Source organism: Ostrinia furnacalis, unplaced genomic scaffold (genome assembly GCF_004193835.3).
Source record: "Ostrinia furnacalis isolate ACB-3 unplaced genomic scaffold, ASM419383v2 OfSCF2829, whole genome shotgun sequence".
Classification (NCBI taxonomy): Eukaryota; Metazoa; Arthropoda; class Insecta; order Lepidoptera; family Crambidae; genus Ostrinia; species Ostrinia furnacalis.
The window spans coordinates 108860-136363 of NW_021133068.1; the positions used below are offsets into that span (position 1 = coordinate 108860).

A 27504-nucleotide genomic window follows, 5' to 3' on the forward strand; every position below is an offset into this window, starting at 1 on the left:
GTGTTTTCTTGTATTTACAAAAAAAAGTATTTAAGTATGTTTATATCCGTTGTCTAGTACCCATAGTACAAGCTTTGCTTAGTTTGGGACTAGAAGCGCAGTGTAAAATGTCCAAGGATTAAAGGATATTTATTATTTTACTTTTGAGGGTCCCGTTTTTACATTCTGGATACAGATTTCCATGCTCCTGAATATTGGCCTGATTTTTGCTACACTGTGCGTAGCAAAAAAGCGTTTTCTCTTCCTTTGCAGTGATCAAACAATGAAAATCTTGCATTGCTTTATAGCTCTCTCAGCTGTATCATTAACTATCCTTAAAGAAAGCACTATTTTGCTTTTAAATAGGCAACATCTTCATCTCATTTAGAAATGGGTCTCAGGGGAAAATTCTTATCAATTTTCAATGGAATAAATAAATGTATAGTCTTGACAGACACTAAATCACTCAATGGGTTTCCAGCAACAATAAATAAGGCAGTATTATTATCTATTCATTAAAAACATGATAAAAAAAAATAGTACTAGTCCTATTTACCATAGAAATAATCATACCTTCTTCAGATGGAATGTTTCTTCCCAGAATCATACATACTCTTTCTTTGTACTTTTACTACAGTATTGACGGTGTTTGTTCATTACCTTCATCATCAAAGAGTGATAAAACGGCAATTTCTTCTGACATGAAGTAACAAAGATGTTGACTAAACTTGCTCAAGGTTGCTTTGGAAATCATTTATCAACACTCTCATTATACCTTTTTTGGAAAGTGGATGTCAAGAGTTCCATAAGGCTTTCACCAGAGCTGGTAAGTTGGTGGTGATGAATAATTAAGAACAAATGACAATACCGCGAATACGCACCGCTACTGCTGCGCAACATGTTTCGATGCAAGTCGGCACGGGTTATCGTACTCCAAATTATAAAGTAAAAAATTATTTCCGAGTGTTTTAGAGGCAAACAAACAAAACTAAGACCTACTTATAAATGCGTTACAAATTTAAAACTTTGAAAATTATGGGACACCCTAATGGGAGCCCCCAATATTTATTATTATTTTTTTATTTTTGCATCAAAATCTTAATGCGGTTCACAGAATACATCTACCTACCAAGTTTCAACAGTATAGCTTTTATAGTTTCGGAAAAAAATGGCTGTGACATACGGACGGACAGACAGACATGACGAATCTATAAGGGTTCCGTTTTTTGCCATTTGGCTACGGAACTCTAAAAATTTATCGAACTGAAATGAGCGTCGTCTAATTTTCTTTACGGGGAAAACTGATGAGCTTTGTTTCTTTGAAATATTTTATAATATGTACCTGTCACTACAACATGCATGACGTCGGCAACGCCCTTTGATACTGCATAACATGGTGACTTGCTATTGTCCCCGTGGCCTGTCTAACACAACCAAGATACGTCATTCAGCCGCGTGTAGAATGTAGGTACACCACGCTTGCTGCGACTACTAAGTACATATCAACTAAGTATACTGCCGACATCTGACAAATATTATTTTATTGAAAAGATAGAGGGACAGTCGGTATAGGTACAATGTATAATACACCTTTTCTTTTTATTTATTCCAAACATCTTAAAAAATATCAGAATTTAAGTTATAAGACGCTTAATGGCTAATTACAGTAGATTTTGATTGAATCATGGGAATGTTTTGTTAACTTAAGTACCTACATGGGTTGATTAAAAAAAACCGGCTAAGTGCGAGTCGGACTTCCGCACCGAGAGGGTTCCGTACAAACGATGGCGATTTGTTCTCAAGTAGCTCGCTTGCGTATTAGAAGTTGGAACAGGAATTACTTAGGCCGGCTCCACACATATTCATAAAATAATGATAAATAGGTAGAGCCCCAACGCCACTTGTCCAATGTGTGGATTTAGAAAATAGTATTGCCACCAACGTTGGACAAGCAAGTCTTGATCTACTTTAATTTTAAACCCCAACTTCTTATTGATTGTGCTTTTTAGAAAATAAAATGCGAAAAAGAACGACCAGGATCTTCATCCTGGATATAAAGACTTCTCGTTAGCTAATTTGTATGTAGCCCACATGCTAGCACAACATTTTCCTTATTTTTGACACGCTTTTCAGAGAACTCGTTTACATTAAGCACAATCCCATAAAACACTTTAGACATTGACACGGTTTTGAATATTTTTACCCGACTGCGTTCAATGTTAAAGTTTAATGCATTGGGTAGGTACAGCTTGCTTCACTTTCACGTTTAAAAAACAAATCTGATTTTAAATTTTATTTTGTATGAACATTTAAAAAATTAAAATTATGATATCAAAGTTCTGACTTCACCATACCATTTATATGCAAATGTTAACATGGGCTAGTGTCGGCTCATATACCCATTTACCTAACACCCTGTATAACCTACTTTTAAAAAAGTTTAAAAAAAATATGGAACTAGTTACCTATCCGCAAAAAAAGAGGTCAAATAACTACCTAGATACTTAGTTGTGGCCCTGCCTGAGCAACTTATTACTACTTATTCTGTGCCCTGAGTCTTATTTTTAGGTTTTCAACTCTTTACAATTAGTTATTTTTATACTTACCTATTAAATGGTATGAATGCATAACAAAAACAAACACATTAAAGGATGAACACAATCTAAATGTAAACAGTAGCGCCAGTAACTTTTAAATGTACGAGTATGAATGTGTATTAAATGGTTTAAATACATTCAACATAATAGCAGCGAATGACGTTTATGTTACGACCTAAGCATTGTTCATGGGCACGAGACGGCAGGTCATTTGAGACTCAGGACGCTATTCACTTTCAAACCCTAATAACGCTGAAACTATGCGTCTCCCTTCGCAAACTTGATCAGTCCCCGCACGCTTTAAAGCTTCGGCCAAACTAACGCGTGCAACTCGCTTCGGTAGTAGAATATGAATTTGTCCCGTCAGTGGTAGTGGCGAACTATGCACGCGCAGTGATCGCCATCGCCGACGCAAGCTGCACACGTTGGTTTTGGCCGAAGCTTTAGTAGCATCATGGTTCCCTCGTCATCTAGTCCTTTCCTCACCTAGGAGGGTACTTCTCCTCTTCTACTATCACCGATGCAGGCTGATTGATCGGCGATCAGCGTTTTTCAAATTCCAACCCCTAGTTCTTGGCATTCCCATTCACTTCATTCAGAATTCATTTCCTTTATTTTTACTGCTGTCCCTTAGCTGAATGTTCGATGGCTTCGGACGTTATCTTTATCGCAGAAGAATGTGAAGAATGAAGAACTTTTATTAATACTTATTGGATGTGCACAATTTCCTGAAAAACATGTTGGTTGCAGCAACCTTGTACGAGAACAAAATTGTAGTAAGTTTTTCAGGCTTCTACCAAGTTCGTCGTTCGTTCTTTCGTTTCAGCCGAAAGACGTCCACTGCTGGACAAAAGCCTCCCAAGGATTTCCACAAAGACCGGTCCTGCGCCTCCCGCGACCCTCACCAGATCGTCGGTCCACCTAGTGGGAGGCCTGCCCACGCTACGTCTTCCGGCTCGTGGTCGCCACTCTAGAAGTGTCTTCTACCAAGTATCAAGGATTAATAAGGTATACGTATATCCCTCAGATCATTGCGGTATATCCTAAGCGGGCCTACTGAGCCCTCCTACTACCAAGGTTAGAAGGCTACCACTACCAGCCTTCGCATTACTTGCTGGTTGCTGGTCAAGCCCAGCACAGTAAGCCCTGCCACCTTTTGGATTACATGTGTCGCAAAGTTACTTTATATAATCCTCCGACAATAACATAATAGCACACAGTTATTCAAACAGTTGCAATTATTTCATTAATCCAATCCTTGTGTACACTAAAGGTGACGTGAAAATAGTGACGAAGGAATTAAAAGGAGTCGTATACTTGATTTGAAAGGTAATTATTTTGACTAATTACTTAATTAAGTCTTTACAGTAGTGGATGTAGGAAAGCTAGTTTTATTGGACTAGAATAGAAACACACCTGTTTGAATGCAATCCCTGTTATGCACCTGCTGAAATTCAGCACTTTAAGTACTCTGGGACCTGAAAGCTTATCAAAATCAGCACATTTCCTTACTCAAGGAGTTGAAAGGATATTGGTTACTTCTATTTCCAATCGAGTGGGTTGTAATCAAACGACACTTGATTTTTTAATGTGATTAAGATTTAGTGTTTGAATTTATAAAATTTTCTTTACTTGTTTTGTTTTTTTTTCTTCATTTTCAATTTATTAAACAAGATGGAAAACTGATGGAATTAAACTGTACGTAATGCCATAAATGCCAATACCTATGTAATTATAGTAATCTATTAAATGATTATGACGTGGTGACTGAGATAATTAACTTACGTGGTACCTTCGTGAGGAAAACCCCTATCTAGATCAGGTAAATGCGTCGGAAGTGCCTTGAATGCAATTTCAATTGAATGCCACGTCGAGGTTCGTTAATTACCAACAAACTAGGTGTCATTTATACTAATCCATCTTTGGAACCAATCAATTAGAAGGAAAACTTTATCCGGGTACATCAATATTGACTGTCGATCGTTGTTGAACCAAACTTTCAAATTTTCAGGCATCTAGGCTTACATTAACCGCTCTACCAAAGATTCTTAGGCTAATCAGACACACGCTTAGTGCAGAGACCTACTAGGTACTTCTAATCTAAACTCTAAGGTGACTGACTGACATTATAATATATATTAACGCACAGCTCAAACCACTGGACGGATCGGGCTGAAATTTGGCATGCAGGTAGATGTTATGACGTAGGCATCCGCTAAGAAAGGATTTTACAATATTCCACCCCTAAGGGGGTAAAACGGGATCCACGCGTACAAAGTCGCGGGCAGCCGCCTGCGCTAGTTACATAATAAAGCAGTCTAAAGCTAGTATTCGATTTAGGCCTCGGCCGTCAAATACGGGGGTGTCTGGTGGCGTCTAAAGAGGCCGCGACGGCGCAGCACGTGTCCTGCGTGCCGCTCGCAGGAGGTTGAAGGCGTACGCCTTCCTTGGTTTGGGGCTAAGCGCACTAAGCGAGTCAAATGCCGAGCAGGGAACGCGGACGAATGCTTGAGGCAAAACGCGCGCCGATAGTGATGTTCCGCGTTCTCGACTCATATGGCTACCGAGGGCAACGTCTGGTTTTTAGTGGGTAGGCCCTGCACTTTTGGCAGGGAGAACCCCACATAATCCACTAACTGCCCCCGCGACTGGTGGGTATACAAAACAATGTATTTTCCTGACGATAAAAAAAGCTAGCTTTCGATTGAGGTATCAAAATCGCTTAAGGGTCGTTCCACTGGCCAAGAATTTCACGTGTCCGAGGTCGAAAAGTACCCAAATAAGTATCTTAATATTTTAGTATCAAATAATGTTTTCTAATCTAATGGTTCTAGTTGTACCACAGAGATAGTTAATAATAGTTACTTAAGTAAGGGTCGATTTTTCAATCGTTGGATAACTTTTAACTGAAGAATAAGTTTGGTACATTGACAGCTTCTTCAGTATGGAAAATATGTCAAAATCAGCCCTAATTTTAAAAAACCGGCCAAGTGCGAGTCGGACTCGCGCACCGAGGGTTCCGTACCATTGATTTAAGAAATTAAAATTATTATTTTTTATTTAAGTTATTAGTACGAAAGATTACGCGGTAATAAGCGGCTTACGATTTACGAGGTATTAAAAAAAACTACTTAACTACTAGATCTCGTTCAAAACAATTTTCGTTGGTAACTAGCTTTTATAGTAATGTACATCATATGTTTTTTTTAGATTTTTCATTTTCTTATTTTAGAAGTTAGATGGGGGAAAAAAATCGAAAGGGTCGAACTTTGTGAAAATCAAGATAAAAAAATTAATTTGCATTTTTTTTAGGAAAAAATAAAAATTTTTTCGTTTCCAAAAATACAGTTAAAAAGCACGGTAAATGAAGTAATAAATCCCGTGGTTTAATTATTTTAATATATAATTTTATGACTCCATAATCGGCTTTGAAGTACCGCATGCCAACCGGTTGTCGAAAACTTCGAAGACCCATAACTCTTAAACTAGTCATTATATTACAAAAATATTTGTTACACGTATTGATAGAAATGGAACGCATCCCAAGTAGTTCCTTTTCTGGCCGCTACTCTCTGTGGCGCCTCTGTATTTTTCTCTTTGCGTGCAAATTGTGAACGATTGTGAATTCCCAATAAAACTGGTTGTTTTATCAAGAAAACATTCTTTATTTGATCAAAACCCTACATGGTAGCAGAGCGTAGTTACAAATAAAGAATTCCGCAGTTTTACCAGTCTTACCGAGGGAAATAAGATCAGTAAAAACTTTGAGGTTACCCGGTTGGCGTGGTCAAGAAAATATTCTGCGTATGGTGAAAATACACCATGTCGAGCTCAAATATGTTTCACATCGAGAAGTTGAATGGACGAGAAAATTTCGCCACGTGGAAATTTGGTGTAAAAACATATCTGGAGCACGAAGACCTGTGGGACTGCATAGAGCAAAGTGCAGGAAAAGCCGTCGACCCAGTGAAGGATGTGAAGGCCAGATCCAAACTCATCTTGTTGATCAACACTCAAAACTATGTACACGTTCAGGAGTGTAGAACCGCCAAGGAGGTGTGGGACAATTTGCACAAAGCCTTTGATGACAACGGGCTAACAAGAAAAGTGGGTTTGTTGAAAGAACTTATANCTGGCTTATCCTTGAATTTTGGGACACGTTGTATACCATATGAAAGTCTTTCATTATTTTTTTTTAATTTTTAAAAGACATTTAGGGGTCGCTACCAAGGTTTGAATTTTAAGTAAAAACACAAAATCTGTATTTGTTAGATTCATTTAATTTTAGCCAAAGTCAAATAAAAATATTACAAAATTATTGTTGTTGCTATGAACTAAGATATTATGTACAATGTACATATTTGAATCAATTATTTTTAAGATAATAAGAGTTGACTTGTTAGTATCTCGACGCGTCGGTACCATGGTCGGTACAGAAGAGGGGTTAAGGGGAGAAGGGGACAAGAAGCGATTGTCTATTCTATCTATGCGATGTTCATTTGCACGTAAAATGTGATATAAACACTTAAATAAAAAAAATATGAAACCATGATTTGAGATCTTCAAAGCTTTTTGTAAATATTTTGACAGCTGGTAGCGACCTCTAAATCGTAACAAAAAAAAAAAAACAAAACGGCTAATTTCGTATTTAGAGGTAGATATATAATCGAATGAGAAAGTGCCCCGGGGATAATTCAAAAGTCGAAAAATAAGGACCACCCTAATATTCAGCTAGATGAACTGTTATAATATACATAATCGCGCTACATTTGCGAGAGGAAGGAATGCAATTAGTGTATATGTATGCGGATACAGTTAATTGTTTAATACTGAAATAACATTTTTGATTGTGGCTAAACCTTGAATAAGATTTTCCAATTATTTGGGATATTACGCCATTGTTGAAAATAATAAAGATTTATGATTATTTAGATGTTTTGTTTTGATTTTTTTGTTTTGATTTTTTTTTGACATTTTCATGGTTTTTTATTGCTTGGAAATCAATACATTGTCAGTCATCTGAATTTGCGACCTAAAGACGTCATAGTCCGTCATTAAAGAATGTTTTTTTATGGGAGAGTTAAGCGATTAAACAGTTTTTCAAAATAATATTATGCCAAAAAAAAAGGTTACTCGAGGGTGTAAGTTTCTTAACACGTTCACTGTCCATGAGGTAAACCCCGACCTCATTGCTGATTTCCTCTGACACGTTCATGAGGTAAAGGTGACCTCTTGGGTCAGTCCATGAAACATTATACACTCGGCGTCAAAAAATCGCACTTCCCGCGACAAACACTTTCAAGCGTATGCATCCCCATTTCCCACCAATATTGGTATCATTTGAAAATCCAGTTCTAAACTTCATTTCATTAAAGGAAATGTTCGTACCCCAAAAAATGTGTCTTTAGAAGGATCCAGTGTCTCTTCTTAAACACTTGAGCCAACTTTTATGGTTATAAAACTGTTAAATTGGGATTAATCGCTAGTCATCTGTTAAAAAGGGCACGTGAGCGATTTACATAAAATAGAATTGCTTTTCCATAAGAAAGAGTTCGGAAGTATTGATGAGTGTTTTAATTTTTACTCTTTCTGTCCTTTTTGTCATTTTCGCTCGACGCTTTGTTGGTGGAAACAGCCTATAGTTACATTTTTGTTTTACGAGGTAACTCGCTCCGCTTGTGATGGAAAACCCGCCTTAAGTTTATTGCATATTCATATACGATGAATAGTTATAATATGTTTATGGAAACAAAGAAAAAAATACAAATATGTAAATAAATGTTTTCGTGAACGAAACAAAACAAAATGCTTTTCAAAACCAAATATCTTACCTAATATTTTGAGCGTCGACTCTGAAAATATTAATAACTAACAGAATACGGGTTTGTGTTAATTATTATTTTCTTTTATATTATCAGTATTTTGTTTCTCGCTTAATGGTATGTAATCAAACAATAATCTACATTTTGTGTGAAAATCGAAAATAACAAAAACAACAATCCAAATACACTTTTGCATTATTATAAAACACATTAGATCCCAATAATATAAATTATACCTACACACATTATTATTGTAAATACGAAAGTAACTCGACGTGTCAGTCTATCAATTACCTTTTTACGCTTAAGAGTACTGAACCGATTTTGATAAAATTTGGTAAAGAGATAGTTGGGAAACCCAGGAAAGACATATGACAGTTTTTTAAAGGGGGACATAAGGGGACTTTCTATGACATACTGAAAGTAACGCGGGCAAACCCGCGGTCAAAAACTATGCCTAGTATTGTTTTCTACATTACCAATGATTTTTAATGACATTACACTTAAACAGCCAGCTCAGCTTTAGTTATGATGGCCACAGCACTGGCAGAGGTCGCTACGATCGTAATATTATTCGGTAAAAATATTTTTATATTTTTTAACTGGTGTTGAGAAGTTAAACAAGTTTCACAAGGCCGTGTTAAAGGTGCTATGTGTTATGGACTGTTTTGACTGTGAAAAAAATAACTGTTTAATTTTTATTTTAACGGGTGGTGATGGTGTGGTGACCTTTTCTTTTGTCGGGGAAAAAATGCATTGAATTGCATACCTACCCTGCGGGGACAGGGTAGGTTATGTAGGGCTCACAGGACGAAGGCATACGCACTAAAAAGACCCCGGTGCTCCGTCATTCGCCTTAAGTGGGAAGGAACTGTGGGATTCCGGAAAAATCCTTCACTACCACAGTCCCTACCGGCGATTGCCTGCCTACACGGCGGGCCCTACAGGCCCCCCAGGACAGGGGGCGACGGGAGCAGCTAGGAGCACACAGCTGTTCCCGTCCAAAATGGTGTGGTGACCTAGTGTGACCTTTTCAGGTTGTGCCTTTTTTGAAGTAATTAAAAATAAACATAACTGAAAGACCCGCCAAAATCGTAAGTCGTACCACGCACCGAACACGTTTCCATCATTTTAAAAAATATCTTTTGTTTTTTATGAATTAAAAAATCTTAACTCAAACTACTTATTACGAGTATAAACCTCGGTGCTAAATTAGTATTGTAAAATACTAAAAAAAAAAGATTGTTAGATTACGCCTTCCTTCCTTTCTTATACCTTCTTTATTTGTATTGTCCCCTTTCAATAAAAATGTATAAACTGATTTGTAATCAACTATCTATGTAGAGACCGGAGTATATGCAATATAAAAGCTTTTACGCATGGAAATATGCATAAAAAATCCTTAAAATATGCACGAAAATTGGCAAAATATGAAACAACATTACATGACATTAAAACTATTGGCCTTTGTCCAGCAGTGGACGTCATTTGGCTGAAACGAACGAACGAACGAAAACTAAGAATTTACTATTTTTGTAAAATCAAGTATTGTTCAATGTACAAAATATTATCACTTTTTTCGCCATTCGGGACGCACACTCGGAAAAATATTGTAAAATGTAGTGAAGATGTGTATTAATCTTCACTAGATTTTAGGTAAAATATGCTAATACTGCTAGAGATGACTTTAATATTTAAATGCATAATGCAAATATGCAAATGCATACTATCCGGTCTCTATATGAGTATTTAAACGTAGATTTTATAGGACCTTATTACTTAGAAGCTAGAGTTACGAGTAATGGTTAAGAATGTATGTTCAAAAAGCAAAACATGTATTGATAGGGTAACCTTTGTGAAGGGTAATAAACAACTTAATTCTTATTAGTATATTATCGTTAGCGCCAAAAGAAGGTATTTAACCATTTCTCAATAATAAGATACGAGCATAGTTATCTTTTTTCCACGAAACGGTCTGTCACTAAATATAGGACTTAAACCCTGGGTTGCACCACCTTACTTTTCATCATCATCATCATCATCTCAGCCATAGGACGTCCAATGCTGAATATATGCCTCCCCCAATGCTTTCCATGCTTCCCGGTTGGTAGCGACCTGCTTCCAGCGCTTTCCTGCTACCTTTATGATGTCGTCGGTCCACCTTGTGGGTGGACGTCTCACGCTGCGTTTTCCGGTACGCGGCCTCCACTCCATAACCTTGCTGCCCCATTGGCCATCAGTTCTGCATACTATGTGCCCTGCCCATTGCCACTTCAGCTTGCTAATCCGTCGGACTATGTCAGCGACTTTAGTTCGTTTACGGATCTTACTTTTACAGAAGTCAAAACTCTGTCAAACTCTACAAAAACACCAATTATTGTTACAGTTTAAGGTTAAAATAAATTGGTGCAACTCAGCCTTAGTTAGATCATAAATCAGATTTTAACACTGCAATAAAAAAAAATTTCGTACAACAGAACACAAGGACATGGTCAATTTAATGTCAATGTTAGCCTTCCTTGTTGTTTACAAGATTGAGACGTTTAAATGAGGCAAGAAGGTGGAGATTCTATTAATCAATAGTCTAAATACCAGTCGAGGTTAATATAATTTGGGTTGCTTTATTTACATAGAAAATTGTAGCTCCTTAACTTGCTATGAATCATCATTAATACCTTGTATATGATATTAACAAACTAAGTAATACTCCTAATTCGTTCGTGCGTTTGTCTCAGCCAAATGACGTCCACTGCTGGACAAAGGCCTCCCCCAAGGTTTTCCACAATGAACGGTCCTGCGCTGCCTGCATCCAGTCTCTACCCGAGACCTTTACCAGATCGTCGGTCCACCTAGTAGGAGGCCTGCCCACGCTACGTCTTCCAGCCCGTGGTCGCCACTCGAGAACATTCCTGCCCCAACGGCCATCGTCTCTACGAGCCCTACTGAGCCCCGTCCACTGCCACTGTCTTGATTTTAGAAATTCTGCGAGCTATGTTACTTTGGTTCTCCTGCGGATCTCCTCATTTTTGATTCGATCACGCAAGGAAACTCCGAGCATAGCCCGCTCCATCGCCCTTTGGGTGACCTTGAGCCTTCTTATGAGAAATCTCCTAATTAAATGAAAATAATTGACTTACTTGAATTAATGTCCTATGTCCCCTAGATGGGGCAGAGGGCGTCCACAATAGTCCTCCACCGCGTTCGGTCTTGAGCTTCGCGTTTGATCTCGCTCCAAGTCTTGCCGATTTTCGTCACCTCGTCTCGCGTCTGCTAGGTACGAAAATAATTATTAAATGCAAGTAGATGCCCTTTCGGTGACACATAGTCGTTTTAATTTAATTATTGGTTTGGCTTGTTGTTATTGTTTTTAATTGCTTTTAGATGATGCAAATAATAATTCAAACCTAGGTCTTAATAGGCTAAATACCTATAACTGATTTCGCTATTTAAAATAATGAGCCAAGTGTCAAATCCAAGGAAACCGATCAAATTCATCGACAGCTGACCGTAAAATTGATTTAATAATAGATTTACGCTAGTTACCTAATAGCTACATAGTATTTTAGAATAATTATAGTATCATTTTATAGCGTGATTAAGCGTATACCTATTCAAGATAACTTTAAAAAAAAATAAAACCGACTTCAAATGCGTGAACACAAAAAAAAACTAAAAATTAAAAATATTGCGTACTAGCTTTCCGCCCGCGGCTTCGCCCGCGTGGAATTTTGTCTGTCACAGAAAAACTTTATCGCGCGCGTCCCTGTTTCAAAAACCGGGATAAAAACTATCCTATGTTCTTTCCCGGGACTCAAACTATCTCTATGCCAAATTTCATCAAAATCGGTTGCGAGGTTTAAGCGGGAAAGCGTAACAGACAGACAGACAGANCGGTTGAAAATACGTAAGCTAGTTAGATCAATCAGGGGTCCTAAACATAGTAACAAATGTAACTGTTTGGAAGATCCTTTCAGCAGGATACTTTCAGTTGTAGTTAAGGATTCCGGGTGAAGCTCGTTTCCACCTTCGGCCTGATCATCACTTTCCGTCAAGTGAGATGCTGGCCAAGAGCTTCCTCGTTGTGGATAAAAAAAAGTTGTATTTCCGAAATCGATTCACTACGCGGCGTTTTGTTTATAGTTTTCTAGAGTTATTTTAAGGATAACTACGTCACGTTACAAAACTGTCACATTTGTGACGTGACGTAGCTGCGTAGGTATCGTTAAAATTACTTTATATTTCGGCTTAGTACCTAGTTCACTGACTGATGATAATGACGATGATGATAATGATGTTTTAAATAGTTTGTCAATAATAAGTAAGTATGTAAGTAGATCCTCCTCTCTTCTAATTTTAATGCCCGACAGGGTCCATAATGATCTGTTACCTTTACAGTACTTATTATTATTCTGTGCCCGACTAAACTATCGGCCGACGAAAAATCATCGGTGTGCGCCTACTCTTACGCCTTATGTACAGAATGTAACATTATTAGTGATGCAATAAATATCTGTATCTGTGCCCTGATATCTGCTAGTCTCAAGAGTCAACTCTTTAAGGTTGCCCTACGCATCGAGACCCTAATTTATCTTCTTTATTCCTAACATTCAAGGATGGGTGACCGGTACCATCCAGCCATCTGAGTGCGACGTCACGGCCAAGACCGAGTCGGGCTACGTCTGCGGAAGGAGGAGACTAGCAACTAATGGGGACTACTACGCCAGTTTCAGAGGCATCCCTTATGCTAAACAACCCTTGGGGAAGTTGCGATTTCAGGTAATTCATCATGATAATTAATGAGCTCCCCTGGCCTACCTGGAAATCTTTAAATAGATTTTGGACGCAGGTCGACCGTAGTAAGGACAACTGTTCAGGTGGGGATTCTTGGATGGCTCAAACTTAGAGTGCAAGCGTGGTTTTGTTCCTAAGTCGACGAAGCACATGATATGGCCTGGCCTTGCGTGCCCAAACAACTGCACGCAGGAAGATTTAATGAAGGCTACTGACAACGCCATTCTTGTGACAGAGTTTTGGGCTGACGCTGTGTAGGTTTGTTGTCGACACGACAAGAAGAAGAAGGTAATTCTTAATGCCATCATCATCGTTATCATTAAATGGCTAAAATTTTCAGCCACACAGGTTTCTACTGCTGAAATTATGCCGCTTGCAACAGTGCCGAAATATGGGAAATTGGAAATTAAGGCACATGGTAGCAATCCCTTCAGTAATAATAATTATTTGATTTCTTTGTACTATGAATCCTTTCATATTCCTGGAAAAAAGATCTTGACCATGGTTCAGAGACCACTTCTAGAAAATCTGACGATGTACGTCATAGAAAACATTAACTAAACTTTATTCCACGCTACAAGTACCTACCTATTTCCACCAAACGTGTTCTGTCTGACTCGCAATGTAATGTTAACAATGAATTTTTCAAGGTTTTTAAATAATTTTCACAATCGTCATACCCTTTTTGAAGGTACATTGCTACCTGTAAGTACCTACTAAGTGTTGCAAGGTCGTTTTGATGATAATAATAATTATGTAATCTATGATTTTACAATCATGAAGCAAACTCCTGATGTTTAAACAGAGGCTCTTTATAAGCGGCTAAAAGTATTGCTACGTATAAAACATAAGGCAAAATGGAGTAATCCTACTTATAACTTTGATTATTTACTACATAAAACCAAAGGAACTCTCGCACTCTTCCCGTGGATGCCAACGTAAAGCCGTAATATAACGGCGACTAAGGTACTAAAATATTTCAACGTCATGCCTCCCCATCCTGTCTGGCCAGAGCGTACGGAGTGAGGGCCAATTTTATCTAACATAGGAAATCAATTGGTTTTTCCGTTCCTTACTGAGATTAAAAATATTTTGTTTCCATTCCTTGCAGGAACTTCAACCCCCTGAGCCATTCCATGGAATTTTCGACGCCCGGGAGGCGGGCCCAATATGTCCTCAAGTGGACGTCATCTACGGCCCCCTCCTCCAACCAAGGTCCATGGGGGAAGACTGCATCAGGATCAATGTCCATGTCCCGATCCAGGCCTTGCCCGATGGTAGCCAGAAGCCCCTCCTCCCCATTCTGGCGTGGGTCCATGGGGGATCGTTCTCCTATGGGTCGGGAGACGCAGATCTACAAGGCCCGGAGTATTTGATGACTAAAGGGATTATATTGGTTACGTTTAATTATAGGTGAGATTGATTTATTTAAATTAGTGTTTACTTAGTTTTGTTCGGTTAAAAACTATCCTGTTTTTCTCTGAGTCTTAAACTAACTTTTTCGTCTTTTGCACTTTTGTAAATTGACTCATGGTTATTGCGACCATTTTTGTGTATTGTATCTTCACTTATAGACGCCCGCGACTTCGTCTAATTAAAGTTTACAAGATAAATGGTTTATGTTTAAAAAAATCATAGGTTTAACTATTAGAACTGACAGTTGTAAAGCTGAGTTGCACCACCTTTTTGTACCTAACCATAAAAATAACGTTAACCGGTGCTTTTTGAATGGAGTTTGACAGATTTTTGACGTCAAAGTTAAAGTAAGATTTTGCAACTCGGCCAAATGCTTGCTCTCATTTTAACAGTTCTACTTCAACTCTGCTTTCAGACTGAACGCCCTCGGCTACCTCTCCCTAAACTCCAAGAGTATTCCGGGCAACAACGGACTGAGGGATGCCAGAACAGCCTTGGTATGGCTTCAGAGGAACGCCAGGTTCTTTGGAGGGGACCCCGGCAACGTTACTATTGGGGGACAAAGCGCTGGGGGGGTGATGGCCCATATTCTGTCCATATCACCGGCTTGTAAAAGACTTTATAACAAGTAAGTCTGTTTTTGAACTGTCGGTGGTAGGGCAGTTAAAACTTTGGTTTAATTTTACGCTGTTCTCATCTTATATTGATAAATTGAATACCATTTAACAGATTTATATTAAATTTATTTATAAAATACTGACTTAACGTAGATTTTTAGTTAAAAAAAACCTAACTTATTAAACCATTATGCTCTTCCGGTGAAGTTATTTGCTTAGTTCGAGTAACATATCCATTACCCACCCATCTCCAAAAAGATTTCGGTAGAAATCGTCATTTTCGTAATCTATTAACTTCCGACGTACGGCAAGACGTCGACGCTAACTTTTGGTATCTTGTAGAATCTAAAATCTTTTTTCTAATAAGTATACTTATAGGTATCTCTTATAATCATTTACAGAGTGATGGCGCTAAGTGGCACCGCCATAGCCAACTTCGTAGCAGTATCCCCTCTCTACTCAGCACTCATGGCGAAAATCTTCCTGCTCTATATGGGCCTTAACATCTTGGAGGATCCAGAAATCATACACCAGCAACTCATATCGGCACCAATGAGCAGAATATTGGACGCCAATCGTTTTTTGTTAGACCAATTTGGATTAGTTTCGTTCTGTCCAGTCATAGAAACTCCTACAGAAAACTTCACGGCAATTCTGCTTAAAGACCCCGAGTATCTGCTAGATGAAGGCAGGGGCAAAAACAGTCCTCTTTTATTAGGGTATACAAATAACGAATCACAAACTTACAAGGCAAGGCTAAGAAGCGTTAACTTGGAAGCGAAGACGAAGCTGCTGCCTCCACTGATCGTGCCAACCAATCTGCTGTTCTCGTCAAATCCTCTAACCGTTCCAATACTAACATTGAATATCCTAAACGAATACTTCAACAACTCTATAATAACTTTAGACACGTTTGCGGATGTTGTCACTGATTCATTTTACAAATACCCAGTGTACAGAATAGTAGAGAAGAGAATTAAAACTCGGGCGGCCCCGACATACTATTACGACTTCTCGTACCATGGAATAAGGAGTATTGTTAAAGAGGTAATGAGGGAGGACTTCCCCGGAGCAGGGCATTTGGAGGATATCACGTACTTCTTCAGGGTAAATTCATTCCAAGGGCCGATGGTGGTCAATGAACTAAGGCAGGATGACTTGGACTCGATGATGAGGGAATTTATGACAAGATTGATCAGCGATTTCGTGATCACTGGGTAAGAGACTTGTTTAATTTAAAAAAAAACAGTTCTTTTATACGCCACGATAGCCGAACGGTGAAGGGGTCGGACTCGCCGACTCGTGATCCGGGGAACGCGGGTTCGGTCCCCGCCGCCGCTCGACTATTGTGGTGAGCTCACTCGTGATACAAGCATATTTAGCTTAGTACGAGGAACTGACGGGAGTATAATAGTAATTAGTGTAATAACAAATTACTAATAATCTTTAAAAAAAATACATTATAGGGCCCCAGGGCTCGATATTTATGACATTCAAGACCACAACTTCATTGTAAATAGGGATTTAAAACACAGTTTTGACTTTATGTAAATTTCGTACAGTCAACAGCAACATAGCACTTTTTACAAGTAAATAAGATACCAGTGAGTCCAGTGACTAATTTGATGTGCTGTTGTCTTTAGTATGAACACCAATGCTGTATCCAGAACCCACATATGTAGTTTTATCGAGTAGAAAAATAGAGTTCTTTTATTTAACTCAAAATATTCAAAATATTTGCAAATGCCCTCCCACGACTAGTTTTTTCATCTTCACAAACATCCTGACATGACGTCTGTGACCCTTAAGTTTGCATAAAAGTAGTTATGCGAAAGGTCTTATAGCACTTACCTACTCTTCATTTCGTTTGCAGAGACCCAACACCGCTGGAAGAAGACTATGGGCTGCCAAAATGGCCGGAGGCTGGCAAACGGCTGCGGCACGAGAGCATCGAAGTACCGATGCTGTACAACGCTAAGACACCATCGCCTTACCTGAAAGCGAAGAAGCGGTTTTACGATATACAATATAAACTTGGTCGAGGGTTATGAGAGTGCAACATCTATAGCAATACATACATGTATAAAGTCGCTTTCTGCTGTCTGTCCCTATTTTGGGCATAGTGACCCTTATTAGGTACATTTATTACTTAGATTATTAAGTATCATCTAAATATAATATGTATAACTCAAAGGTGACTAACTGACTAACTGACACAGTGATCTATTAACGCACAGCCCAAACCACATCCGTCCAGGACCGGGCTGAAATTTGGCATGCAGGTAGATGTTATGACGTAGGCATCCGCTAAGAAAGGATTTTATGAAAATCCACCCCTAAGGGGGTAAACGGGATCCACGCCTACGAAGTCGCGGGCGGCCGCTAGTCGTAACATAAATAGTAACAATCAGATTTGATAAATAGAAATCATAAATTATAAACCTAACTTGAAAGAAATCATAAAATGGAATAAAGCTAATTTATTTATTTAATCTCATTTTCATCCACCCATCTTCATCCTTCTTATCCCTACAACATAAACTACATTATTATCCAATTGAAATAAGTTTTATTATTACATTCGAGAGAATAATTAAAGTAATTCTATCAAAATTTGACGACTTTTTTTTAATAATTGTATAAAAAGTGCATAATTATATTGTTTTAGAATGCCACTATACAAAAGACATCAACGAGTCAGCGCATCAATGCAAAAATAAATGCATTTTAATTTCCTCATTCTTAAATTTAATTAACCACTGCAAGTTGGGTTATTGTAACTAGAGATTGCAATCCGGATTATTCGAAATTCGAAAATATCTGAAAAATCCGGATTTTTACTTCGAAATCCGGTTTTTTCGAATATTTTTACCCCAAAAATTTTATCATAAAATCATAAACCAAAATATCTATTGAATGCAACATGGATGCAAAACAAGCGAAGTTTTGATTGAACGAACCCGCACTTCGTCGCACAACACTCACACCTGCACTGTGCCTGCACAATGACGCGTCATGCCGCATGCGTAAGTGAATTAGCTAGTCGGCCAGTAAGTTTTATACGAGACGCTGATTCTGAAACCCATATCGCTGAGTTTTAAAGAGCAGCTAAATCGGCAAATATCCCTTGCAAGTGTAAGTCATCATCGTCATCATCATCTCAGCCATAGGACGCCCACTGCTGAACATAGGCCCCCCCAATGCTTTCCATGTTGCCTGGTTGCTAGCGACCTGCGTCCAGCGCCTTCCTGCTACCTTTATGATGTTATCGGTCCACCTTGTAGGTGGACGTCCCACACTGCGTTTTCCGGTACGCGGCCTTCACTCCAAATTCAAATTCAAATTATTTATTGCATGTCACCCCAGAACCTTGCTGCCCCATCGGCCGTCAGTTCTGCGTACTATGTGCCCTGCCCATTGCCATTTCAGCTTGTATCCGTCGGGCTAGTATATGTCAGCGACTTTAGTTCGTTTACGGATCTCCTCATTTCTGATTCGATCTCGTAGCCCTCTCCATAGCACGCTGTGCAATTTGAGCTTCTGTATAAGGCCTATAGTGAGAGGCCACGTTTCCGAACCATAAGTCATCACTGGTAACACACATTGGCTGTAGACCTTAGTCTTCAGGCACTGCGGTATTTAGGCCGAAAAGATTTTGCGTCGTTTAACCTCTGTGAACTCTTTATTTAATAATTGTCATCACAACAATAGAAATCGCTAATTTATTTTTAATTCTGGTTTGATTAGAAAACGTAATTTATTTCAATTCAACTAATATTATAAATGCGAAAGTTTGGATGGCTGGATGTTTGTTACTCTTTCACGCAAAAACTACTAAACGGATTTTGATGAAACTTTACAGTATTAGTGTTTATAACCCAGAATAACATATAGGTTACAATTTATGACGATCTGTGACAGACTAAGGCCCGGTTTTTTGATTCGTAGTTAAAATAACCAATGGTCAAATTTGACAGATGTCAAATGACAAGTGGTTGAATAACAGAAAAAAATGTTTTTCGAACAATGGTTAGCTTGACTTTTAGTACATTTTTTAACTATTAGTTAACATTTTGTTAATATTTAACCATTAGTAGCAAAATTTAACAATTTGTTATTTTAACTATGAATCAAAAAACTGGGCCTAAATTTCAAATTCAAATTCAAATTATTTGTTGCATGTCAAATTTCACGCGGGTGAAGACGCGGGCAAAAGCTATAATATTTTAAAACATTAACTATTTTCACACATTATGTAGTGTAATAATTGGTGTAATAGTGTTTTCTACCGTCTTTCCCGGCAAGCCTTGAATTATAAAACTGCCCGTCCTTAACATTGTGTATATTCACCAGAGTGTAGTAACTGTAAATTCTAGAAAGTCTTCAAGAAGCTTCTACTCGTCAAAATATAAGTGCCATTCTTGCAATGATCGACCAGCGAGGAAGACCCTCTTCAGTCATCTTTTACTTGGCATTAACCGTCAACAATGATGGTGGTAATGGTTCAACTGAGGTCTGATAATGGTGGATGTAATATGCATACTTAGGGATGGCCTAAAAGAATAGTTTCAATATACTGCGCCGTGCTAGCGATGTCAGCAGTAGCTCCATTTTTGGCAAAACTATAATTGTGGAAACGATAAGTGATCTCACTCGATTATTTCTAAACTATACAAGATATCGAAAAACTGGTTACTGATCCTGAAAGTGCTTGACGAGACAAATCTACGTTATGCTCTTTTAAACGGTACCAATAATAGGTTACAGAATAAACTGAAACTATCCGAAAATTCAATGTTTCCGGCCTGCATACCAGTTAACCAAATAACCAGTTTTTCAATATCTTGTATAGTTTGGAAATAATCGAGTGAGATCACTTATCGTTTCCACTCTGTATATTTCAGATTTAAGCTAACATGAGGATTTTTAAGAGCAAAATATTGGAATCACTGCTGATATCGCTAGCACGGCAGTATAGTTTGCCTGTTTTCGGGACACCGCAAAATATGCAAGAAGGCTGAGAAATCTTAAGTCACATTTTTAAGGGAGAAAAATTTAAGAATCCACAATTTCTTCCTTCATATTTCTATACGAAAATTCATAGTATTACTAGTGCATTTGGTGTGGCTTATTTTCGAATTAAACCACTTCACGACAGACTCCTCTCAGACTGCGGAATCTTCGTAAAAAAACTTTTTCATTTTCACCAATAATGACTATCGTAACTTCGTCTACGTATATTTCAGTAAAAACCAACCCATCTATTTAATTATGTATGTTATAATGTAGAATGATCTGTAACATTATAAAGTTTTGTGAACACACGACCAACAGCTTTCACATAAAAAATAACAAATATCTAATAGCTACAACCTCACAAACTTTTTCATTTATAGTGTTATACAGGGCAGATATGTACCATCCTACACTGCATCCCACTTAACATCAGGTGCGATTGTGGTCAAATATCTGCTTTGTTATGCATAAAAAAAAGTTAAAGATAATTGAATTGCCAAGAGACAGCCCTACAAACTAACGGCACCTGCCACGGCACAAAAGCCTATTCACTGCAGCGACCGCACTTTCTACCGCAACGATTTGCGCGTGCGCAGCGATGATCGTCGTCATCAAACAGCCTGCATTAAGCTGGCTTCCTACTAAAACGATTAACAGGACTGGGAAATATTATCCTAGAGTTAAGCTTGCTTTTGACCAACTGTTAATTGCCTAACTTTTGAAGAAAATAATTATATTTTTTTTTACTAATGTACAGTCGACAGTACCTACATAAGAACATTTTTTGTCTACAAAATAGCACTTTTACGACTGCGTAAGATGCCGCAGTGGTTACTTTGATGAGCCGTCTTCTATAAGACCCTCTAAGAGAATCAAACCCCAGAATCTCCAAGACGAAAGAGATTTATTTATCACCACAAATGATCAGACAAGCTGGGGAGCCCAAATGTTCAGATATTTGCCCCTTAATTGCATTTTACGACAAACAAACAGTATACGAAGAATTGTTATTCTCTCTACTCCTCACATATTGATGGAATACGACCCTAAGGTAGTTTTCCGTCCCCTCGATGGCTTTGATAATTCAATCCGAGAAGGTGCAAGGAATATTCCATTCAAAACATGGGGTCTATGTGCTTTGACAGTAATTCACCAGACTAACAGCGCTACATTTGTGACGTGTAAAAGCGTTTTTTGAAAGCCTACTTACAAAAAATAAGTTTTTTAATTCAGCTTTTTCTAGATTTATTAGGTCTATTTCACAAGTGCCCACACTAAGAGCGTTAGTTACTATGTGAAAATTACTTGTGTTTAACATAGGTATGGAGCCGACACACAACATTTAGAGCCAGATTTAAAAAGTTACGTGTAAATTTTTACTCTGCAAAATGTGAATAATCACCTTTACAGTAAGTAGACACTGATTCTCATCTTTGATCATGAAAACACAACTCTCCCATGAATTTTGTCCCATAAATATGACGTCATCAGTTTATTGATTTCAGACGGTTTGTGTGAATTTGTGAATCAGTCAAATCGAATTAGCTGTAAAATTCAAGAGTATCTCGGCTTTCAGGGTAGCATGAAATGTTTTTGAAGAACTTGTGTGGTAGTGCTTGACAATTCTATGGTTTATATCCCACGTGTTATTTTAGACTGCAAGTGCATCTTGTAACCTGAGGATTTCCTTTGACTTGTTGGAACTTTCCACTGACAGATGCGGCTAACTTTACTTAACGGTTAAACGCATACTTGAAACTTCGAAAGTGCCGGGTAAGCAGATTTTACAGGAGAAGGAAATTATTGATATGTATGTACCATAGCGCGGTTAGATTGAAATGTCAAATTTCATTTTTTAAGGTATGTTAAACCTAACTAATTCTCATAAAAAAATCAGTTCTTTTGAATGAGATAAACAATGACAAGCCCTAATGATGCTCTACCTCTGGGCTTCGGCGTGACACTGCTTTTTGGGACACCCTGTATAAACAAAAATAATGGTACAAGTGTTACGATTGTAACAAATCCTTATTTCATAGGAAACCAATTCGACTGTAGGTGCTCCTAAATTAATAATGTTCCGGAAATCTACGTTATGCTCCAAATTACTAACTTTCTATTATAAATATTCATAGAGCATGTAAGTCACGCTCTAAAATGTTACTAATTAATAAACTAATAACCGAGTACATATTCTGCGAAATTATTTCGTAATAGATGTACTCCTTACGTCTTACTCGCACACATGGGATGATAAATAAGTAAAACAGAGAAAAAAGCTATTGAAAAATTTTGTAAGGTTGTATTTTTGGTTATTATAACGCTCAGCCGACCGTTAGCGTTTTGGCGGTAGTAAACCAAAGTTGTATAAGCATTTTGTGTTGCATTGTTGTAAATAATATCAAATATTTTAAATACCGACCGAAAAAAAATACATTATTTATCCTAATAATATAAATAAATACAGAATGTTAGGAAAAGGGTTAGCCAAACTTATTGTTTAGATTATGACCCAATTGTAAACACTTAATATGGAATAAAAATTTGAATTTGAATTAGGTAGTCTTTGAGTTTACAAATTCGGGACTTGATCCAATACTTTTTAATGACATTTCTTAAAAAAATACTTTTAACTTTGGAGACGGCAGCATACAAATATTTATTTTTGTTTATTTTTGCTGTAGCAACACAAACACAATCAAGGAACAAGAAGTATTTATTTTCAATTAAATCTGCGTACGACGTGCTCATTTGTTCATGTAGGTAAGTGCAGAGAGAGAAACAATAATTATTATAAATACAAGAAATTTTTCATCATAACATCTCATCTTTAAGTAATTGGTTCAATTAGTACACTCAACAAGTCAGTATTCTGGAAATACACACGATTTTCAACTTAACTGCAATAATTTTAACTCTATCTTAAAAATATTACTGTACCTTTCACTGTGACAACGGTACCTGCACTTAAAGCAAAAAACATTTGCGTATGAAAGTGAGGGTAATGATGTAACTACAAAAAACTAATAATTTTATACATAGTAGCTTTCCAATTCCGGTACTAAGGCCGGAATAGGGCACTAGCATATCAAGCCAAATTCTGTTACATCTTTTACAGTTGTAAGAAATGCTGTTTTCGAAGAAAATTTTCTGCAGTTGGCGACTGTACTTGATAGTATGAAAATTGTTAGAAAACTAAGAACTACTCGTAACTCTACATGTCATTCCTACATATAAACTTTCTACGGAACGCCTACGAACTAACTACATACGTTTGTTTGTTCTTAAAAGCCGGCAACACACCTGTAATTCCCCTGGGATTGCGGGTGTCCAATGTGTCCATGGGCGACGGTGATCACTTACCATCAGAGGGCCTAGTGTGGATTTACAAAAAATGACATTAAATGTATGATTGATTGTACAGCGCCCCTAGCCGGAAATGTTCAAGAACTAAATTTTTCACACATTCTTAAACGCGCTACTAGTGAGCACGTTTTTTGTAAACTCACACTCAGCCCACAGGCCGTCTAGCTCGGACAATAACTCGCAGCTCCGTCCCAAAGACTTCGGGAGGACACCGTCAGGTTTTAGTGAGTAGGCCCTGCCCATCTGGCAGGGAGAGCCTCACATAACCCACTGGTTCCCCCGGGCCAGTGGGTATGCAATTTCATGCATTTCCTGACGAAAAAAAACAGGTGATCCGTTTGCTCGTTTGCCTCCTGTCACATAAAAAATACTACGTTTGTTCATTCAGCCAAATGACGGCCAAAGTAGTTAGTTTATATCCCGGTTATTCCCTGACAGACTAAGGCAGGGTTGCACCATCTTACCTTAACTTTAACAAACGTCAAAAATCTGTCAAACTCCATACAAAAACCACCGGTTATCGTTATAGTTACTGGCATTTAGGTGGTGGAACTCAGCCTAAGTAATATCAAAAATCTGTTAAACTCCATACACAAAACACCGGTTAACGTCATAGTTACGGAATAAAGGATCGGCCAAACCAACGCGTGCAATCTGCGATGGCGATCAGTAGAAATCAGTAGGATCGCCATCGCCATCGCACGCGTTGTGGGCAGTCGCTAGTATTTAATACAGGGTGGAATTTTGTAATGCCACCTGGAGGAAAAGTACTCTTAATACTGTAGATAGAACATTTTACTGAAAGAAAACATTCCTTTATTTTTTAAAAGAAAGAGAACTGCATTCAAAGATTTTCGAAAAATATTCGAGAATTCATTACCATCATACCATACAATTTTCTGTGTGTAATAAAAATAATTTAAGATTTCATGGTTTTCCTTTCATTTGGTTTATCAAGTTTGTTAGAGAGATTATTTTCATCCTTATACTTACCTATCCCTAACGATCGATGCAATAAAAATACAGGGTGTAATTTTTAACAGATTTTAGTTAGTTCCATGCCCGGGTTAGGCAAGCAAATTTTTGGAAATCTTTGAATGCAGTTCTATTTCTTTTCAAAAATAAAGGAATGTTTTCTTTGAGAAAAAATGTCTACATTCAATTTTAAGAGCACTTTCCCTCCAGGTGGTACTACAAAATTCCACCCTTTATACCTAACTAGCTGACCCGGCGAACTTCGTACCGCCTTAGCGTAGAGATTTTCTTAATATTTTTTTCCGTAAGAACCATCCTTGGACTTCCACAAACATTTAAAAAAAAGAATTATCGAAATCGGTTCAGCCGTTCACACGTGATGCCGTGACAACGCGAAACGGGTTTCATTTTTATATAAGTAAGTAGGTATACTGGTTTAATAGGTGCTATTAAACCGGTCACGTACTAATAAATCCCCCAATAATATAAATTCCTTTGTTTTTGGTGCAAATTTTAGTGTTTCGTAGCAGGTTTTTAAAATTTCTAAAGCTTATTGTATATCATCTAACAATGGATACTTTAGATAATACGTTTTCCTACATTCTGAATTATAATAACTATATCGAAGATGATGTGGTTCGCGCATTTCATGAAAAGTTACTTCGGTGCACATCATTTAGACCGCGTGAGCTAGAATTATTTCAACACCCTGAACTGATTGAACCTGTACCTAAAAATGAGACGCACCTTCAAGTAATTTATGACGGTGACGTGGGATTAGTGGGGCACTGGAGTTGTATTTATTACATTAATGGAATACTGCGTGTGTACGATAGTCTTGTTGGTGTTCTAGGAAAATCGCAAAAAATATATGTAAAAGCCTTGTTTCCGTATCTATCGGAGTCATGTATTCAGTTTCCAAGTGTTCAGCGACAACCGAATACTATTGATTGTGGTTTGTTTGCCATTGCTTTTGCCACCTCTTTTTATATATATAGATTAACGTATCCTTGCTACAGTATTTGCAAGCGACACGTCTTCAAAAATTCGTGTCTTTTTAATCTTTAATCTCTTCAATGTAACGTTTCTAATATCCGATATTTATGTATGGCCAATAAATCAAATGATATCGCGATTTAAAGGAGCACAGCGCCATCTATTGATTGCCGGTAGAACTATCACGTTAGTGCAGGAAAAACTTAACGCGTTTTTATTTTCCACTGGAGTTTTCTGCTCGTAAGATTTTATTTACATAAAAATTACTCAGTCTTTGTGTAGCGCGGCTAGTCATGTAGTCGGAATAGGTTGTGTGATTCTTTCAGGCAGTGCATTTTCGCATGTTAACAGCGCTATGGAACCGCCGGAAAGGGGTATCTTTGTTTAACAATAATGTCGAAACTAATAGACGTAGACTAATAAATTTACATTCGTTTTGTAGAATAGCTCAAATATTAATAATACAATGCAAATAAAACATACTTTAACGACCTGGTTTTCCTTGGGTTGGCAAATAACTGAAAAAGAAATGAAAAAATTCATGATTTTTTTCCAATTAAATCCATTCTTACTCCCTTAAAATGTATGAAACTTGTGTCTGTTTTTTACTTCTACTAATAGATAATTTTATTGGCTATCGCATGATATAAAATATTTACTTATTAGTGTTACGCTTTCACTTGTTTTTGAAGGAAGAGGTGAAAACTAAAAATTAAAAACTTAAATCCTTGTAATTTTGCGAGAAATGGGTCAAGCCCCCCCAAATTTGGGATTTGAAGTATTTTCATCGATAAAATTGTCCATAGATTACGCCTTTAAAGTTTGATCACTACATGCCCGGACACACTATAATCTTTTTGCTTTATAACATTCGGCAAGGCGTAAAAATTTGAGAAATCGTTTTCCGGAAAAACTAATTTATTTTCCCATCTGAAAAAAATAATTGTGGCTCGATTTTAATGATGAATTTTAACCTTAGATTTTTTTCTAAACAAACTACACCTTTCACTAAATCCCTGTGTGGATTGCACCTTAGCATTGTCATCCAAACCATGTTGCTGATTCACAGTGAACTGCACCTAATTTCGTATTTGGTCTGTGCATTTTTATCACAACAAAAATACAAATGTTTGGCCTCGTTTCTATTGGCCATAGTAAAGTTTACACTTAGACTCGTATTTAGGGGAATTTTAATAATTTACGGTAAGTTTTTTGCTTGTTATACTTTCTACGAGTCATCATTAACCGTGTGGTGATTCTCTGGTCGATTTTTGTTTAGGCACACGTTGTTTACTTTTTCGTTGTTCGCTCGATTTGTAAGTCGAAGGAAAAGCGGCGCTAGCAAGTCTGTGTTGATGCTAAATAACCTTGATCATTGCCTCGTATCATAATTATAGAATTATTATTAATTTTAACTGTGGAAACTTTGCTGATTTCTGTCCTATTTTTTGTGTGATTATTTGTCTGTATATCAAAATTGTTTGTTTCCCTAATATAAATAAATAAATAAATAAATAAATAAATAGAAAGATTATAAGATCTCCACTGCAGGAGCAGGACCATTTCTAATATGCAAAGGTAAAGATGCATGGTACTACTTAGATGCAAATGGAGGATTTGATGTAGTACACTCCCCACGCTGACTAAGTAGTACCAATGCTTGGGTTGGAGGCCTGCCTGATGTGCGAATAATTATTTCTCGCTTACTCGACTTTTTTATCCGATTTAAAATAGGATAAATAAAGTCTTTAAAATATAGACAGTCTGCTTGTGACCACGGCTGCAGCATAGCAGCCGAAACGTCAAGCCGTAAGTACATAATGTACTCGTAACTAATTTATAAATGTCGCGTTAAGACCCGTGTCTTTTCTAATATAGACATTCATGTCAGCCAGCCATTCTTTAACTCATATTATTGTTTGTGTCTAT

General features: G+C 37.5%; 1 protein-coding gene across 1 annotated transcript; it reads left to right on the plus strand.

Moving 5' to 3' along the window:
* The first annotated feature begins 8919 nt into the window (after window positions 1–8919).
* On the plus strand, window positions 8920–17434 carry LOC114356558 (juvenile hormone esterase-like). The gene is made up of 6 exons (XM_028309768.1): window positions 8920–8975; window positions 13011–13174; window positions 14301–14602; window positions 15021–15233; window positions 15624–16439; window positions 17096–17434. Exons 1-6 carry the CDS (start codon window positions 8927–8929, stop codon window positions 17271–17273), a joined length of 1722 nt encoding a protein of 573 aa, XP_028165569.1. The 5' UTR covers window positions 8920–8926; the 3' UTR covers window positions 17274–17434.
* Window positions 17435–27504: the final 10070 nt, after the last annotated feature.